Source organism: Grampus griseus, assembly GCF_964374135.1.
Source record: "Grampus griseus genome assembly, chromosome: 2".
Classification (NCBI taxonomy): domain Eukaryota; kingdom Metazoa; phylum Chordata; class Mammalia; order Artiodactyla; family Delphinidae; genus Grampus; species Grampus griseus.
Genome location: NC_139018.1, coordinates 96,123,022 through 96,139,571, shown reverse-complemented (window position 1 = coordinate 96,139,571; position 16,550 = coordinate 96,123,022). Strand labels below are relative to the sequence as shown.

At 46.6% G+C, this 16,550-nt stretch overlaps 2 protein-coding genes across 2 annotated transcripts in view; both read left to right on the top strand.

Moving 5' to 3' along the window:
- The window catches only part of GNB5 (G protein subunit beta 5), a 42,396-nt gene extending 32,648 nt beyond the window's left edge, over positions 1-9,748 (top strand). Inside the window, exons 7-11 of the mRNA XM_082649106.1 lie at positions 735-826; positions 3,921-3,969; positions 5,694-5,790; positions 7,119-7,285; positions 8,482-9,748. Of these exons, the coding sequence (XP_082505232.1) occupies positions 735-826; positions 3,921-3,969; positions 5,694-5,790; positions 7,119-7,285; positions 8,482-8,493 (417 nt within the window). The 3' untranslated portion in view covers positions 8,494-9,748. The remainder of the gene's footprint in view (positions 1-734; positions 827-3,920; positions 3,970-5,693; positions 5,791-7,118; positions 7,286-8,481) is intronic.
- Positions 9,749-14,003: 4,255 nt separating this feature from the next.
- BCL2L10 (BCL2 like 10) lies at positions 14,004-16,483 on the top strand (the record flags this gene model as incomplete). The annotated part of the gene is given in 5 exon segments (XM_082649404.1): positions 14,004-14,136; positions 15,750-15,891; positions 15,893-16,029; positions 16,032-16,324; positions 16,328-16,483. Coding segments are annotated over 5 exon segments (861 nt in total).
- Between the last annotated feature and the right edge of the window lie 67 nt (positions 16,484-16,550).

Here is a 16,550-nt window from a genome sequence, read left to right as displayed (position 1 = left end):
ACTTGGACACTAATTTTAACCCATGACTCCTTCTGTTTGACCTTTGAGAGTCTAATTATACTGCTCATGCTTGACCACGGAAGGCTCTGCAGGAATTTATCAAAATGCTCCCAGAAGCAAGAGAGTATGTGAAAGCCTAGTGTTCATGATTCTCTGGGTCATGGTAGCAGCCCAGAGAAGGTTCACTTTACAGGTGTTGAGGCAGAAGTCCAGGGAGGTGACTTGCCTGAGCCACCCAGCCGACTGCGGGCAACACCCTGACTAGGCTGCTGGGGTGCAGCTGGCCCAGGGGCTGCCCCACACACCTGAGGCAAAGCTGGGAGGTCCCACCACACCCACTGTCCACCTGCCCTCCTCTCCTCTGGGCTTACAGAGGCAGAGATAAAGAGGAGGGGGAAAGAGAGGGAAAAGTGAAGAGAGATGACCAGGAGGACGGAGAGAAGGAGGCTCTGGAGAGTTTGCAGCCCCTCAGAAAGGTGGGAGAGAAGAAAACGTGCTTAAAAGGGGGCTGGGTGCCTTCCCTTGCTCGTCACCCTGACCCCAAGACCTCTCTCTGGCCGCGTGAGGCTTGTCAGTTGAGGAAAGTGGCCTTAGGTAAAGCTAGTGCCAGAAGAGCATATTGTCAGCCATTTACTAATGGGAACCAAAAGGTCTCTGTGACATAACCAGAACTCATGCCTGTCTGTAGACATTCCTTGCATTGTACATAACTCTGGGTAACTTTCTGTTTGTAGGGATGTGACAAGAAAGCCATGGTGTGGGACATGCGCTCCGGACAGTGCGTGCAGGCCTTTGAAACGCACGAATCTGACATCAACAGTGTCCGGTCAGTGAGTAGAACGTTCACTTTGCTCCTCTGTCCTCCAGTGTTCCCCGGCCTGGGCTAGCACTTAGCCTCTAGGCTCAATTTACTTGGCCGAGAGAGGCTTTTCCAGCAATAATGGCTGATTTGTGGTGGGACTGAACAGCACTCCCGATTTCTTGGAGAATTTTAATATAATTGCACTAGGGGCAATGGATATTATCCTGTCTAGGTCAAGTCAGTGTTTCTCATTCATTCATTCAACAAATGTTGATGAAGTCCTTATCTGCGAGACATTATTCCAGAAACTGGGAGTACTGTTTTGAACAAGACAACATCGCTACTGTCCTACAGAAGACAAAGCACAGATAAACGTGCTGTTTAAGTACTGCTAAGTGCTAAGAGAAAGTAAAACAGGGAACTGTGATAAGATGGGGTATTTCTTTGAATGGTCAGGCCTCTCTGATAAATTGATGTTTAAATTGAGACCAGGATAATGAAGGAGCCAGGCTTGCAAAGAGCCGGGGGGAAGATCAGGGAGGTGAGATGTTCAGGGACCTAACAAAAGGCCAGGTCACCACTAGCGAGTCCTGAGTTGGGGAGGTGGCCAGCGTGATCCATGTTTTGCCTTTGAAAGGTCACTCTGGGTGCTGTATGGAGAATGGATTGTAGGGGAGCAAGAATGGAAGTATGACGGCCAGTTAGAAGGTTGTTGTGTGAGTTTTAGAATGAAATGATGGTGGCTGCAACTAAAGAAGACACACAGGGAGGACAGAAATGTCTAGAATTGTGAAGGATTTGAGATTTTACCCTAGCTGCAAGCTATGAAGTAAGGCTGCCACAGATTCATGGATGCTGCTAGAAGGCATGAGACTCCTGGGTTAGAGATGAAGGATAGTTGGTTACTCATAGTGATGGCAGTAGCTGGGGTATCAGCATCTTTTTGCTGGTTACCTAAGCCCCAATTCTACAGGGTCACATGAAAAGGGCCAAATGACACCTGCCCATGCAAAGGGCTGCATTATAGGAGAAGAACCCTCAGCTCAGGGAACCTGTATCTTTTATAAGGGGCAGTAAGCACTGATACATTTGCTAAGACAGGGAGGGTTGGAGGCAGTGCAGGGAGAAGGCAGTGGTTGCATATGGATTCTGGAGCTCTGTCTTGGGCTAGCTAAGTCTGAGACGCTATTATACGACCAAGTGGAAATGTCAAGTAGGTAGCAGGAGCTGTGAACCGGATTCCAAGAGAGAGGTCAGGACTTGACATATATATTTAGAAGCTGGCACTGTCAGGACAGCATTTAAAGTATAATCACGCAAGAATAGTTATACTTAGAGGAAAGTACTAGACTTATTCCCCTTAAAAGCCAGAACACAGGGCTTCCCTGGTGGTGCAGTGGTTAAGAATCCACCTGCCAATTCAGGGGACACGGGTTTGAGCCCTGGTCCGGGAAGATCCCACAGGCCGCAGAGCAACTAATCCCGTGCGCCACAACTACTGAGCCTGCGCTCTAGAGCCCGTGAGCCACAACTACTGAGCCCGTGTGCCACAACTACTGAAGCCTGCACGCATAGAGCCCGTGCTCTGCAACAAGAGAAGCCACAGCAATGAGAAGCCCTCACACTGCAACCAGAGAAAAGTCCACATGCAGCAGTGAAGACCCAACACAGCCAAAAATAAATAAATAAAATAATAATAATAATAATTTTTAAAAAGCCAGAACACAATAAGAATACTTAATTACCTTAGTGGTAGAAATATTAATGAGAATTTTCTAGCTCTTTGACCTCAAATGTAGGAAAGGAAAACAGGGGAAAAAAAACTATCACTTTTTGCAAATGTGCAGTAATTACCCAGAAAATCCAAGGAAATCAATTGAGAAATTACTACAGATAGTAAATGAGGTTTTTTGTGTTTTTTTTTTTGTGGTACACGGGCCCCCCCACTGTTGTGGCCTCTCCCATTGCAAAGCACAGGCTCCGGACGCGCAGGCTCAGCGGCCGTGGCTCACGGGCCCAGCTGCTCCGCAGCATGTGGGATCTTGCTGGACCGGGGCACGAACCCGTGTCCTCTGCATCGGCAGGCGGACTCTCAACCACTGCGCCACCAGGGAAGCCCAGTAAATGAGGTTTTTAAGATACAGGATAGAATATAAAGCCACAAAACTAAATTAAATCCCTATATATTCATGAAATAACAGCTTAAACATGCACGTTCTCTCACCCATGCTGTTCCCTCTACCCAGAACCCTCTTCTTCTAATATCCACCAGGTCTCTACTTAGGCTGCCCTCTGTCCAGAAGGCCTGATTATTTTTCTTTTTAGATATTTATTTATTTTGGCTGTGCCAGGTCTTAGTTGCAGCACGCGGGATCTTCGTTGCGGCGTGCGGCATGCACACGGGATCTAGTTCCCCGACCAGGGATCGAACCCGGGCCCCCTGCACTGGGAGCACGGAGTCTTACCTACTGGACCACCAGGGAAGTCCCTGAAGGCCTGATTAGAGAGAGGATGACTATAACAGTAATAATCATTAGTTATTGCATGCTTTTTATTTGGTACCATGCCACGTTCTTTGTATAATATATATAGTGTCTTATTCAGTCTTTACAGCAGGAAATGTACATTATCCTCCTCACTTTTCAGATGAAGAAACTGAGGCTGGGCCAGGTGAAGGCACTTGCCAGAAGTATCCCATGTAGTGAGTGGTCAGTGCAGACAGCTTCCCGTGGCTCTGTATATCTGATTGCAGTGTCTGTGTTTATAACCACTGTCTTATCCCTTAGCTCTGGCCAAGTCTTGGGAATGGGGTATATGACCAAGGGGAAGCAAGGATACAGGGGACCTGCCTGTGTTCGGTGTCTGGTACAGATATACATATTATCTCATTTACTCCTTGCCAATACTCTGCAAGGCCAGTGTCACTGTCCCCTGTTTACAGAGAAGAAAATTAGGTCAATGGGACCTTCCAGATGAGCCTCCCTTTCTGGCCTCTGTAATGAGTGGTCTGTGTATCCCTAGAAGTCTGGGGGACCAGCATGGGACAGCCTTCCCAGATGGTTCTGATGGGCACCCAGGACCACTCTAAGTGCTTTCTCCCCACACTTTCTCTCTGCAGATACTACCCGAGTGGAGATGCCTTTGCTTCAGGATCAGATGATGCTACGGTATGTTTCTAAGTTATTGAGAGCTTTTCCTATCCAAAGGAGAGATATGCTGACCTAATTTTAGTTTTCAAAAATAACTTTTTTCCTGATTACAGAACTGATGTGACTTCAATAAAGAAAACTTGGGGGAAAACACTAAATTATGTTAATCATTATACCCAAGAAAAATCACAGTTCAGTGAATTCCTTTCTGTCTTTTTAGTTTTTAAACAAAATGCTTTATAATTCGCTTTTTTCACTTAGCAATAGATTGTGAACATTTTCCCATGCCAATACATATTTTTCTCCCACATTATATTTTCTTAATGATTGAATAGTTTTCCACGTTATGGATATGCCATCATTTACTTAACCAGTCTTCAAGTTTTGGGTCATTAGGTTTTTTCCAAGGTTTTTTTTTCCTGTTAAAAACACTGCTATAAGCAAATATTTTTGGTACCTCTCTTATCATTTCCTTAGAATTAATTCTCTGACATGAGCTTGTTGAGTTAAAAATCAGCCTAGTTTTTTTTTGTTTTGTTTTGTTTTTTGCGGTACACGGGCCTCTCACTGTTGTGGCTTCTCCCGTTGCGGAGCACAGGCTCCGGACGCGCAGGCTCAGCGGCCATGGCTCACGGGCCCAGCTGCCCCGCGTCATGTGGGATCTTCCCGGACCGGGGCACGAACCCGCGTCCCCTGCATCGGCAGGTGGACTCTCAACTACTGCACCACCAGGGAAGCCCAAAATCAACCTAGTTTTAAGGCTTTTGATACTAATTGTCAAATTATGTTGACCTATATTTCAGGAGAAAAAAAATATCCTCCTGTGCCCTCAAAATAGCAAATATCTTATTAAATAATGAACTGCACTTTAATTTGCTATCCTGGAAGAAATTACAGGGGAATAGATTGAGGGTTTGATAATCATGAAAATTTAAAACTTCTGTATTTCAAAAAATATTTAACAAAATTTAAGGGCATACATTTGGGAGAATTCAAGAGCTTTCAAAACTTCCCTACCCTTTGATCCAGCCATTGCTATTTCTTGGGAACAATTCTATTCTAAGGATTCTATTTTTTAGCTATTCTAAGGAAAATATCAGAGATGCATATAAAGATTTTTATAGAAGAAGGATCATGGCTTCCCCATAATTTTATTTGTAAAAGAGAAAAATCAGACGTAATCAAACACTTAGCAGGGTATAGCTAAGTAGATTCTGATATATCCACATGAGGAATATAACAACCATATTACTCCTGTTTTTTTTTAAGATTATTTAATGAGATGAGAAAATGCTCATAATGCTAATAGAAGCAATAATGAAACATCCTCCCCATTTAAATCCACACATAAAATAGATTAAGGCTGAAGGGAATAGTCCAGATGTTAGTAAATACCTCTAGGATTGGGGGTGACGTTTATTTCCTTCTTTATGCATTTCTGAGTTTTCCTGAATTTTCTGCAGTGAACACACATTCTTTGTCAGAAAAAAAAAGAGGGCTTTCATTTTTATTTTTGTACCTAAAGAAATCTGTATTTGCTGTTTCTTTGAATCTCCAGTAATCCCTGGAGATTGATAGGAATCGGGATTGAGGGAGAAAATACTAGGAGAGAAAACGAAAGAGGTTTTTCCCTTATCCCTCAAACTACACAAGCCACTGGCACCAGCCTGTAGCTCTGTAGCCATCAATGCACCAAACAGGATCCAGAAACAAGTGCCTCTTTGTCTTCTTTGTCACCCCAGTGTCGCCTCTACGACCTCCGGGCAGACAGGGAGGTTGCCATCTATTCCAAAGAGAGTATCATCTTTGGAGCTTCCAGCGTGGACTTCTCCCTCAGTGGTAAGATTTTATTTCAGAAACTTTCCCAGGACTGTAAAACAGGACTTCAATGAAACCCAGCTCTGCCAAGCTTCCCTCCTAGCTAAACTTCCTGTGGGTCCATGTGCTAAAGAGTCTACTTTTGCACCAGTTTTCCTCCACTGCATTTTTGACAGCCCGCTTTGCCCTGCCTGAAGCAGCTTCCCCAGCCCAGTTCACGCCACGGGAAATGAAGGCTGGGCCCACCTAATGCTCTTCTTCAAAACAATGATGTATCAAAACGGCATCTGTGCCTTTAGGCATTTCCTCTCCAGCCTTCCATTTTCCTTTCACACCTGAAAAGGGACCTTTTTTTCCAGAGGTGGGGCGGTGGTGGGGGGGGAGTGAGCAAGAGTCCCTTTCTTAATTCCCTGAAGCTCATGGCACCTCTGCCCTCACAGCTGGGGAGGCTGCCTGTGAAAGTTAAGGCAGCACTCGTATGCTGGGTCACTGGACCATTCAATTTTCCCAGACACCCCCCGGTTGTGTAGCTGTGCTTTTGTGCATACATGCTGCTACTGGAACGTCTTTTCCCGTCCTTCTCTGCATTGCAAACTCCTATTCAGTCCTCAAAAGCCAGTTCAAATGTTGCTTTCCCTGTAGTGCCCTTTTTTTAAAATTTTTTAATTTAATTTTAATTTATTTATATATTTTTGGTTGCGTTGGGTCTTTGTTGCTGTGCGTGGGCTTTCTCTAGTTGCATCGAGCAGGGGCTACTCTTCATTGCAGTGCGCGGGCTTCTCATTGCGGTGGCTTCTCTTGTTGTGGAGCACGGGCTCTAGGTGCGCGGGCTTCAGTAGTTGTGGCACGCAGGCTCATTAGTCATGGCTTGCAGGCTCTAGAGCGCAGGCTCAGTAGTTGTGGTGCATGGGCTTAGTTGCTCCGCGGCATGTGGGATCTTCCCAGACCAGGGCTCGAGCCCGTGTCCCCTGCATTGGCAGGCGGATTCTTAACCACTGCGCCACCAGGGAAGTCCCCTGTAGTGCCCTTCTTGATCCCCCTTCCTCTATGATCACATAACACTTCACACATAGCTGAGCACTTCCATGACAGCCCTTACCACAGGGTGCTGCAATGATTTATGAGTCAGCCTGCCCACCACCACCCTCCACAGGGGCCAGCAACTGTGCTTTCTCCTCTTTGAATCCCCAGGGCAAAGCACAGTGCCTGGCACATAATGGGCACTAAATCACTGTTTATTAAATGAATGAATGAATGAATGAATGAGTGAGTGCATGAGTGAGAGTCACGAAAAGAAAAACAAGAAGGAAGGAACTGGTTTCATAACCATCATATCCTTCTGCTTTAAGGTCGCCTGCTGTTTGCTGGATACAACGATTATACCATCAACGTCTGGGATGTCCTCAAGGGATCCCGAGTCTCCATCTTGTTTGGACATGAAAACCGTGTTAGTACTCTACGAGTTTCCCCTGATGGGACTGCCTTTTGCTCAGGATCATGGGATCATACCCTCAGAGTAAGAGAGAAGTCTTTCTACTTTCCTGTGTGTGTGAGAGCAGGAGTGATTGGCCTTCCTGAAAGCAGAGGGGTCAGAGTAAGCTAGGATGGGCCTGGGCAGCCAAAATGGAGCTCTACTTTCAATTCTATAGCCACAGAGAAATGATTTGCCTGGGGAGGTAGTGAGTTCCCCATCGATGCAGCTATTCAAGCAGATACCCTAAAAGTCTGATTCCAGCCTTTGACAAGTCAGATTGCCAGTCTCACCTCCCAGTAGTGCTGGGTTCTTAATCTTTGGTCACAGACCCCTGTGAAGCCCACACAGGGGCTTCAGGAGACCTATGAAGCCCCTGCAATTATATGCTAAATTGTGTGTGTGTGCGCGCGCGTGCGCATTTTTCCAGGAAAAGTGTCCTCATGGCTTTTATTAGATTCTCAAAGAGCTCCATGACTTTGTCAGATGTTGGCTCCCTAGAAATGCCACCAAAGTAACCTGTTCATCAAGCAAAGCTTACCTCACTGTGGAAGATCACAAACTTCACAGTCTTATTAGCATTTCAGAAGGGGAGAGCAAAGGCAGGTATTTATGAGGTTTGGGGAGTCTGGTTGAAGGCAGGTCTTTTGATGGAGGGACTTAATTAGGATTGGACAAATTTGTGGCATAGTTTAAGATTGTTGGACACAGGGTGGGGGGAGGGAGAGAATTTCGAAGACTGTCTTGAAAAGTAGGCGGTCATTTGATGCTGTGTACTGTCGTGAGAAGTGTGTCTTTTCTAAAGAGGGTAATTGAGTAGTCTAGTCTTAGGGTAAATAGATAAAAGGATTTTTGCAAAGTTCCTGAAACAAACAGTAAAGTTATCTGTGACTTCATCATCCTGGGCAAGAGTTTGCTAAATTAATAAACATGTCAGTGTACCCAGTGAGCTGAATGGGTACAGAGGGTTCTGGTTTTCAATCTAAGAGTTACCTTCCCTAGCAAGAAGGCCACAGATGCCCTTCAGATGATTAACTAAGGGAGAGGGGGAGCCAGGGCCAAAGAAGCCCCTTTGAGTTGCTAGGAGTAAAGTGTTATCTTTCTAAGACATGTGAATGCTCTATTTTGGATGTCGTGTGTATGTTTGTGTATAGTAGACTTTGATTTTATCTCTTTAAACTCAGGTTTTACAAGTCATTAACTGAAAACAGACTAAAAATTATCTATTTGTGTCTTTGCAGGTCTGGGCTTAATCATAATTCACATATAGGTACCTGAGAATAGAATTTGAAATCGTCACATGTAAATAGATCTTGCTTCTAGAGGATCTCAGAGTTTATTGCAACTTAGCTTAAGGGAGCAGCTCCATGACTGAAAGTTCAGCAAGCATCTCCAATATTACTGTTAAAACCACCACCTGGAAAGATCCCAGTGTGAGCCTTTAGCACTATGAGAACACCTTCAAGTACAGTGTTTTTCATTTCAAACACTTTTTAAAATGTATCTGTTTTTAAGGTTATTCTAAACTATCGTCTCAACTCATTCTATCCCCAGTACAGTTCAGCATATAATATATTCTATATTGTTTCCTTGAATCAAATTTATTTTTCGGAGCACTTTAAAAGCTGATTTTTCTCAGTGTACACTGTGACTTTTGGAACGTTCCCCTGCAAGTGCTGACTTTAATGCACTGTGTGAGAAGGACAGTGTTAATTGGTCTTTGATAGAAGAGAATGCCAATTCCAAATGTAATTAGACAGAATCAATTTTTTTAAAGTGTGTTTTTATGGTGAAAGTATCCTTTTCAGCCTTGCGTCCAATTGTATTTTTTCAGATAAAACATTTTCATATGTGTAAACAGTTATAAATGAAGCAGAGATATCATAAAATAGAAGGTTTGATGTGTGAATCTTGTGATTGTGGGATATATCTCTGCATCATGGGGACAGGACGTTTTCTTAGAGGGAAACGCTGAATGTTGTTTGTGACACAAATGCTTCTCAGAGCAACCAAAACCTTTCTGTGTAGGAACACAAGACAGTAAACTCATTTAAAAATCTGTTTGTAGTGTTAGACGTATTAGGATTAGTAGCATCTACTCAGGCTAAAATGAATCTTGTTCATATCAGTTATACTCATCTTTATTGCATTGCAAGTGCAATTACATATACAAATTAATTGATAGGTCTCGAATGATAATGTCTTAGTTTCACTTATATTGAGGAAAAAATAGCATAAAATATATCTTGTCTTTATGTGAAATTCAGCAGTTCCTTCTGGAAGGTACCAAGTGTTTTAGTTACAGGATCCCTTATTTTCAGTTCTGTTTTGTTTTAAGGTGTAGAGGCTGATTCTTTGCTTTAGAAAACTCCTCACTCATAAAGATGGCATGCACCACTTAGGGAAACAGAAGGTCATCTCAGACCAAAAATGGTGCCTGGGTGAGGCTTGCCCTGTGGGTGGTCTGGGGTCTGGCAGGCCAGGTTCTCCTGGTGCCCGAGGGCTGTGTGTGCTGAGTCCCCTGGATCCTCGGTCCCCTCTCTTGGCCCTGCTCCAGCCTGGACCTTTTCCTAACGGTAGTTCTGGCTTTGCAGGCCCAGCCGCAGGCTCTGCTGCTTGAAGTTGCCCTTCCAGGGCTGGAGCCACCCGATAGGCCTGGACCCAGTGCCCCTGTAAACCTCAGGGGGCGTGCCAGGCCCACCTGCAAAACAACTTGTTCAGGTATCAAGATGGGCCCAGTCAGTCAAAAATTACCCAAGCCAGCTTTTCAATCAACTCTTTTTAAATAAACATAATGATTATATGCAATCATTTGCCAAGAAAACATTTACCAAGGGTTTTACTACACAACAGGCCCTGGAGTAGAGAGAGAAAATATGAAAGGCTCCTGCTCACCCCCCTACCCCCTCACCCCCCCTCCTCTCGCATCCCCCAGACCTCCACCCCGCCCTACCCACCTTGAGAGCCCAGAGGGAAGGGGGGACGGAGCATGGTCCAGAGGGACAACTTTTCAGCCACCTTCTCCCTCTAGTATAGATTCCAGTCTGAACAGGCGCTCAGGGAAATGGGCACAGGGTCTACCCAGCTCCTGCCAACTGCTGAAGGGCTGGCCCCACAATGTGTCCTGTGAAATTCTCAAGCTCTGCTCCCAGAATGTTCCTGAGCTTGTTCCTGGGCTCCTAGTTATGGCATCCCCTTCCCTCTCTCCCACAGACCTTTTTGTGCCTCTGCACTCTGACCTGGGCCTCCCAGAAGTGAAGGAAGGCAGGGCAAAGGAAAAGTTACCCAGACTCTGGGGAAGCAAATTCAAGGTTATATGTTTGGAGAGGTGGGGGAGCATCTTCAGTAAATGTGCAAAATAGGCCCTAACTTTCCAATCAAAAAAGTGACCACAATGTGACCACAAAAGTGACCACATTTCAGCCATAAAAAGAAATGAAATTGAGTTATTTGTAGTGAGGTCGATGGAACTAGAGACTGTCATACAGGGTGAAGTAAGTCAGAAAAAAAAAACAAATACCGTACGCTAACACATACATATGGCATCTTAAAAAAAAAATGGTTCTTCTAGGGGCAGGACAGGAATAAAGATGCAGATGTAGAGAATGGACTTGAGGACACGGGGAGGGGGAGGGGTAAGCTGGGACGAAGTGAGAGAGTGGCATGGACTTATATACGCTACCAAATGTAAAACAGATAGCTAGTGGGAAGCAGCCGCATAGCACAGGGAGATCAGCTCTCGGTACTTTGTGACCACCTAGAGGGGTGGGAGAGAGACGCAAGAGGGAGGGGATATGGGGATATATGTATACGTATAGCTGCTTCACTTTGTTATACAGCAGAAACTAACACACCATTGTAAAGCAATTATACTCCCATAAAGACGTTTTAAAAAATAAATAAAAAATAATTTTTAAAAAAGTGACCTTCAAGGCCCTAAGAAAGTATTCCCTCAAACACTCACCCCCATGGGCAGTTAGCCACCTCCCCTATAAGTATTTACTCTCACAGTGCCTGTTGTTTAGTATTTATTGATGAAATACTTGGTTGGAAATATACTACACCACATGGAGACTGAAGGATAAACCCCAGGTAATAAATTATATTTTGCATATTCAAAATAATGCTGAGTGGAGTGTTTTAATCTGGTTTTCTTTCTTTAGAGGACTTGGAGGCAAAGCTACCAAACCATTGTGGTGAAGGGGCCAAATAGATGTGCCCTGAGGTGTGCATAGCCTTGGACACCCCCTTTCCAGCCAGAGAAGAGAAAGGTTAGGCAGACAAGGGGGTTAAACAAGGAGGTATGTGATGACAGGTGTTTGTGGGAAATACCTGTGAACTGAAACCAAGGCAGCTGCTTTGGAGGGAATGGGCAGCTGGCCTCCCAGAAGTAGGGCCCTGCTGCTGGTCCTGTTCTGGAATGAGCCCAAGGCCAGAGCAGGCACCCAATATCCACTTCCCTCTTCCCACCCTGGACCTCCTCTATACCCTTCCCGGGATTATAAGTGGCTTAAAGGCAGTACAGGTTGTAAGGGCCTTAGCATCCTTGCCTCTCATAGTTGCTTGGCCATCTGGCTAGAAGGTGGTCCTGCTGACACTAGGACTCATCTATAAGAGGGGGACAGCATGGGGACAAAGGATGTGCACCTAGTTTCAGACCCAGCTTTACCACTTTTACAGGATATACAATGTCTAAATTTGTCTCAGCCTTAGTTCCCTCATCTAGGAAATGGGACAGTTCCAAGGTATGTAAAGTACCTTCCCCTCCTCCCTTTCCTGTTTCCTTCCTCTCCTTTCCAACTCCTTTCCCTTCTCCCTCCTTCTCCCCACTCCCTTGCAACATCTCCTCCCTCCTGTCTCTTCTTCTTCTTTTTTTTTTTTTTTGCGGGTACGCGGGCCTCTCACTGCTGTGGCCTCTCCCGTTGCGGAGCACAGGCTCCGGACGCGCAGGCTCAGCGGCCATGGCTCACGGGCCCAGCCGCTCCGCGGCATGTGGGATCTTCCTGGACCGGGGCACGAACCCGTGTCCCCTGCATCGGCAGGTGGGCTCTCAACCACTGGGCCACCAGGGAAGTGCATCTTCTTGTCTCACCTCTTTCCTTATCCCCGTTCTCCTCCCCCCTCTCCCCCTCTTCTCCCCCTCCTCCCTATATTCCCCTTCCTCTTGTTCATTCCTTTCTCTCCTCTCCCCCCACCCCACATAAGCGATCCCTACTCATGTATCAAATTGGTAATTATCATCAATTAGAGATTCATCTGGGCCAGTGGTTCTCAAAGTTTTCCATCTTAGGATCCCTCTAGACTCTTAAAAATTATTGAGGACCCCAAAGAGCTTTTTGTTTATATGGATTATATCTATCAGTATTTATCATATTAGAAATTCAAACTGAGAAAAATCATAAAACACAAGAATACAGAAGCACATATTCCAGTGATGATGCCTTCACCACACATCAGTAGCCTCTGGAAAACTCCTGAGAAAGTGAGTGTTTTAAAAGCCACACATATTATTATGTAATATGTATTATTATGAAAATAGTTTTGACCTTGGAGGATCCCCTGGAAGGACTCCCAGGGTCAGATCAACTTTGAAAGCAGCTTATCTGGGCTAATGAGCCCTTTTCCAGCCCCTCCCTGTGAGACCTCCCTGGGGCCATTCAGGCCCTTGTAGGGGTTTGGAAGTGGAGGAGGAAGGTAATTGAGAGAGGGGGGCTCAAGCGGAGGCTCTGGGGCAACCATATGTGGCAGAGGAGGGGCCCTGCGGGCACAGAGGGGCAGTGGGAAAGGCAAGAGACCAATGGGGGCTGTGGATCACTGAAAATCTCTAGATATTTTCAGTATTTTAAAAACAAAAACAAAACCAGAAACCATATAAGTAAGGCTCACCAAAAATGTCACATCTTGGTTTTTTGGTTAAAAGTGGGACAAGCGAGCCTGGTAACCCTGGTCAACTCATACTAATAATACAAGCTCCTCTGTAAAGAGCTTTTACTATGTGCCAGGTACTATGCTAAGGCCTTTGCACATACCAACTCATGTAATCCTTGTAACAGCCTATAATGCAGTTTATTGCCTCCATTTCATAGGTGGGGAAATTGAAGTTGGGAGGGCTGAATAACTTGCTCATGGTCGCCCAGCTTCTGAGTGGCAGAGGGGGGATTGTAACCAAATCTGACTACATACTGCATAGGAAATTCTGTGTGGAGGTTAATTTATTCATTTGTTGTTTGATTGCACTGATAACTATTCGAGTTAACCAATGGCAGGGCCAGAGGATCTACCACTAACCCCCAAGCTACTCCAAATCTAAGAAAAAACTGTGTGCTTGCTGCTAAAATATAATGTCCAAAAAGATAAAATCATGACTCCCTTGAAAATAAAACATGAACATATATCAAAATGTTTATTTAACTGAATAATTAGTTAATAAGGGAATTCATAAGATGTCACAACCAGCTCAGCTTGACGTACAGAGATTTATATTCCCTTCGGGCAAAATTCATTTGGCTCACCATAGAGGAATCACTGGCACTCGCAGATCAGGCACTCAGTAGTGGCATTAGCCAGCTCAGCCTTTGTAAGGGGAGTTCTGTTGTTGCCACATCCTCGCTCCCTGCTGCATGGCCTCTTCATTCACGGTCCCATGGAGCAAGCACTGTGGCAGCTGTGTAAAGAAGCTCTGCGACCTCCACAGAGCACAGGAGTTTGTCTACCTGATTATTAAGAGTCTTCTCTGCAGTGGCTGCCCTTTGGAGGCGTTGACATGGGAGACGAGTATCTTCATTCTGCCTCTTCAGAGGGGTCCAGCCACATATCTCTGTCCAAGATTTCCTTGTCACCAATCTTCAAGGCCCTGACCATCCAGCCAAACCATCAGCAACTGCCCATGAATCAATGTAGATCTGTACTCTGGCCATCTCTCCCCCCAGACATAGTGTACAGTCATATATCCTGTTTGAATTTCTGCCCACTGGGAGGATTTTCCTTCACCATTGTCTTCACAGTCCCCCATGAGTGGGGCTATAATGCTCCAGCTGTCCACTTTCATGTAGTACCAGCATATCATACAGACCCATCTATAATCCAGGCTTGAGTTTTCTCCCTCAGTCAGCTGGTCATAAGCAATCCCCTGAAGGTCATAGGCATGGAACAAGAGAAGAGGCAAACAACAGGAGCTGTGTTGCAGGGGTCTGAGCCGCCTACTCACAATTTACTTGTACATCATGGACCCGCCTGAGTTCAGCCTCTCATATACCATTTCCACTTGATGGAAGATTGCTGCTGTGCACACCCAACCTTAAAACAAGGCATGTCAGACAACGTCCATATTATGAGGAGAACTCAAGCTGCATGGTCACCTCATTCAGCCTCTATGAAGACCTAGTAGCAAGCCAGAACCTGCTTCTCAAAAGGATAGTCATCTGCAGAAGAGGACGTAGATTTGCTTCACAATCCTAGAGGTCTGCACCGTAACTGTATCGGTGCTTGCCAGAGGCTCCATACAGCTTCTCTGTTTGACACTTCAAGTATCATTGGACTCGCTGGATCATAAAACCCAAGTGATAGAGTAGCTTGTACTGTAGCCTAGACAGCTGTAGAGCCTTCTCTTGTTCTGCTTCCCAATCCACCCGCCTGTAGATGGGTTGAGGTTGCGTATGTTGCCTCCAAAGTGACCTACCAAGGGTTGTGCCTCTTGCTTTTTGTCGGTAATACAAGCTGCAGCAATTCATCTTCCACCCTGACGGGGATATTTCAAAATGCTCCAGACCAATGGACCCTCACAAATTTCACTGCTGGTACAATTCTATGTCAGTCTGTGTCCAGTCAGGAGAAAGAAGCCATAGAGTAACATGAACAGAGAAAGATTAGTATAAGAAGTATTAGAAGAAGTAACGGATTGGCCAGTAAAAAGTGGAGAATTCTAAGCAATATAGGGATGGTAGCTTTAAGAAGCAGCCAAAAGCTGGGTACTCCCTCAACCTCTATTTTGGTGATAATTTAACTGTACTGTGATTGCCTGTTTCTTTGTCCCATCGCTAGACTCTAGGGTCCTTGAGAGCAGGAACCACATGCCTTGTTCTCCATTATATCTCCAGTGCTAAGGGGGAGACCTACCACCCCGAAGACTAGGAGTAAATGAGTGAATGAATGAGTGAATGCAGCCAGTATTGGCACTCTAGCAACCTGCAGGAGAATCATCCTGTTTCCTGCTACATATCCCAGACCCAAAGAAAGATACCTCCCACACACACCTGGATGCTTCAGTCCAATCTGAGAAGATGCTGATAATCCTTTCAAGGGAGCCGCCAGTGGAGGGCTGTGTGTAGCCTTTGTCAACCTTTCCTAAAAAGGAGGCAAAAGTCTAGCTCAGCTTCCCAGACTGTCCCCACTGGGTTCTTAGTCCCCAAGCCGAGAGCTAAACAATAACCCCAGAAGAGTCTCACTGTGCCCCTGATTGCTATGTGAACACATGCACACAGCTGGGCCTCGCCTATTGGGGCTGGAACAGGTGTAGATGGGATTCCCATCAAAGGCTCCTCTACGGACCTGGGAAAGCAACTGCCCGGGGCGGACCGGGCCGAGCCGAGCCAAAGCGGAGCGGGGAGGGGCGGGGCGGGGCGCGGGCGAGCCTATAAAACAGGCCGGGTCAGGCCCCGGCAGAGGTGGAGTCATGGGGGACGCGTTCAGGGAGCGCACAGCTAGGCTGCTGACGGACTACCTGGAGTACTGCGCCAGCGAGCGCGGCACCCCCGTGCGGGCGCCGTCCACGCCCGAGGCCGCCGTGCTGCGCCCGTGGCCGCCTGGAAACAGAAGACCAACCTGCACTTCTTGTCGCAGTACCGCGGCTTCCGCGGGAACCGCGTCGAGCTGGTGGCCTGGATGGCGCAGGAGCTAGTCGCCAACAACCGTGGCGGCCCCAGCTGGGGCCGCGTGGCAGCGCTCGTGATCTTCGCGGGGACGCTGCTGGAGAGGCCGCCGCGGGGGGCCCTTAGGCGGAAGAAGACGGAGAATGAAGACGTTAGCAGAGACTGCCGGTTCCTGGTGGCCTTGCTGTGTGCTCAGCTCTCCGGACGGCACCGCGCCTGACTGATGGCGAACGGCGGCTGGGTGAGCGCGGCGGGCGTGGGGACCCGGGGCGGGTGGGCAGCCCGGGACGCGCCCACGCGGCCGGCGCCCGGAGGGACCCTGCGGCGCCAGCCCCGTGGGGCGTTCGTTTCAGCAGGCCTGGGACATTCGTGGTGAAGTCCGGCTTTCTCCTCTACTGGCAGAGTCAGTCACCAAAACAGTCCTAGCTAGACGGCTCTCATAC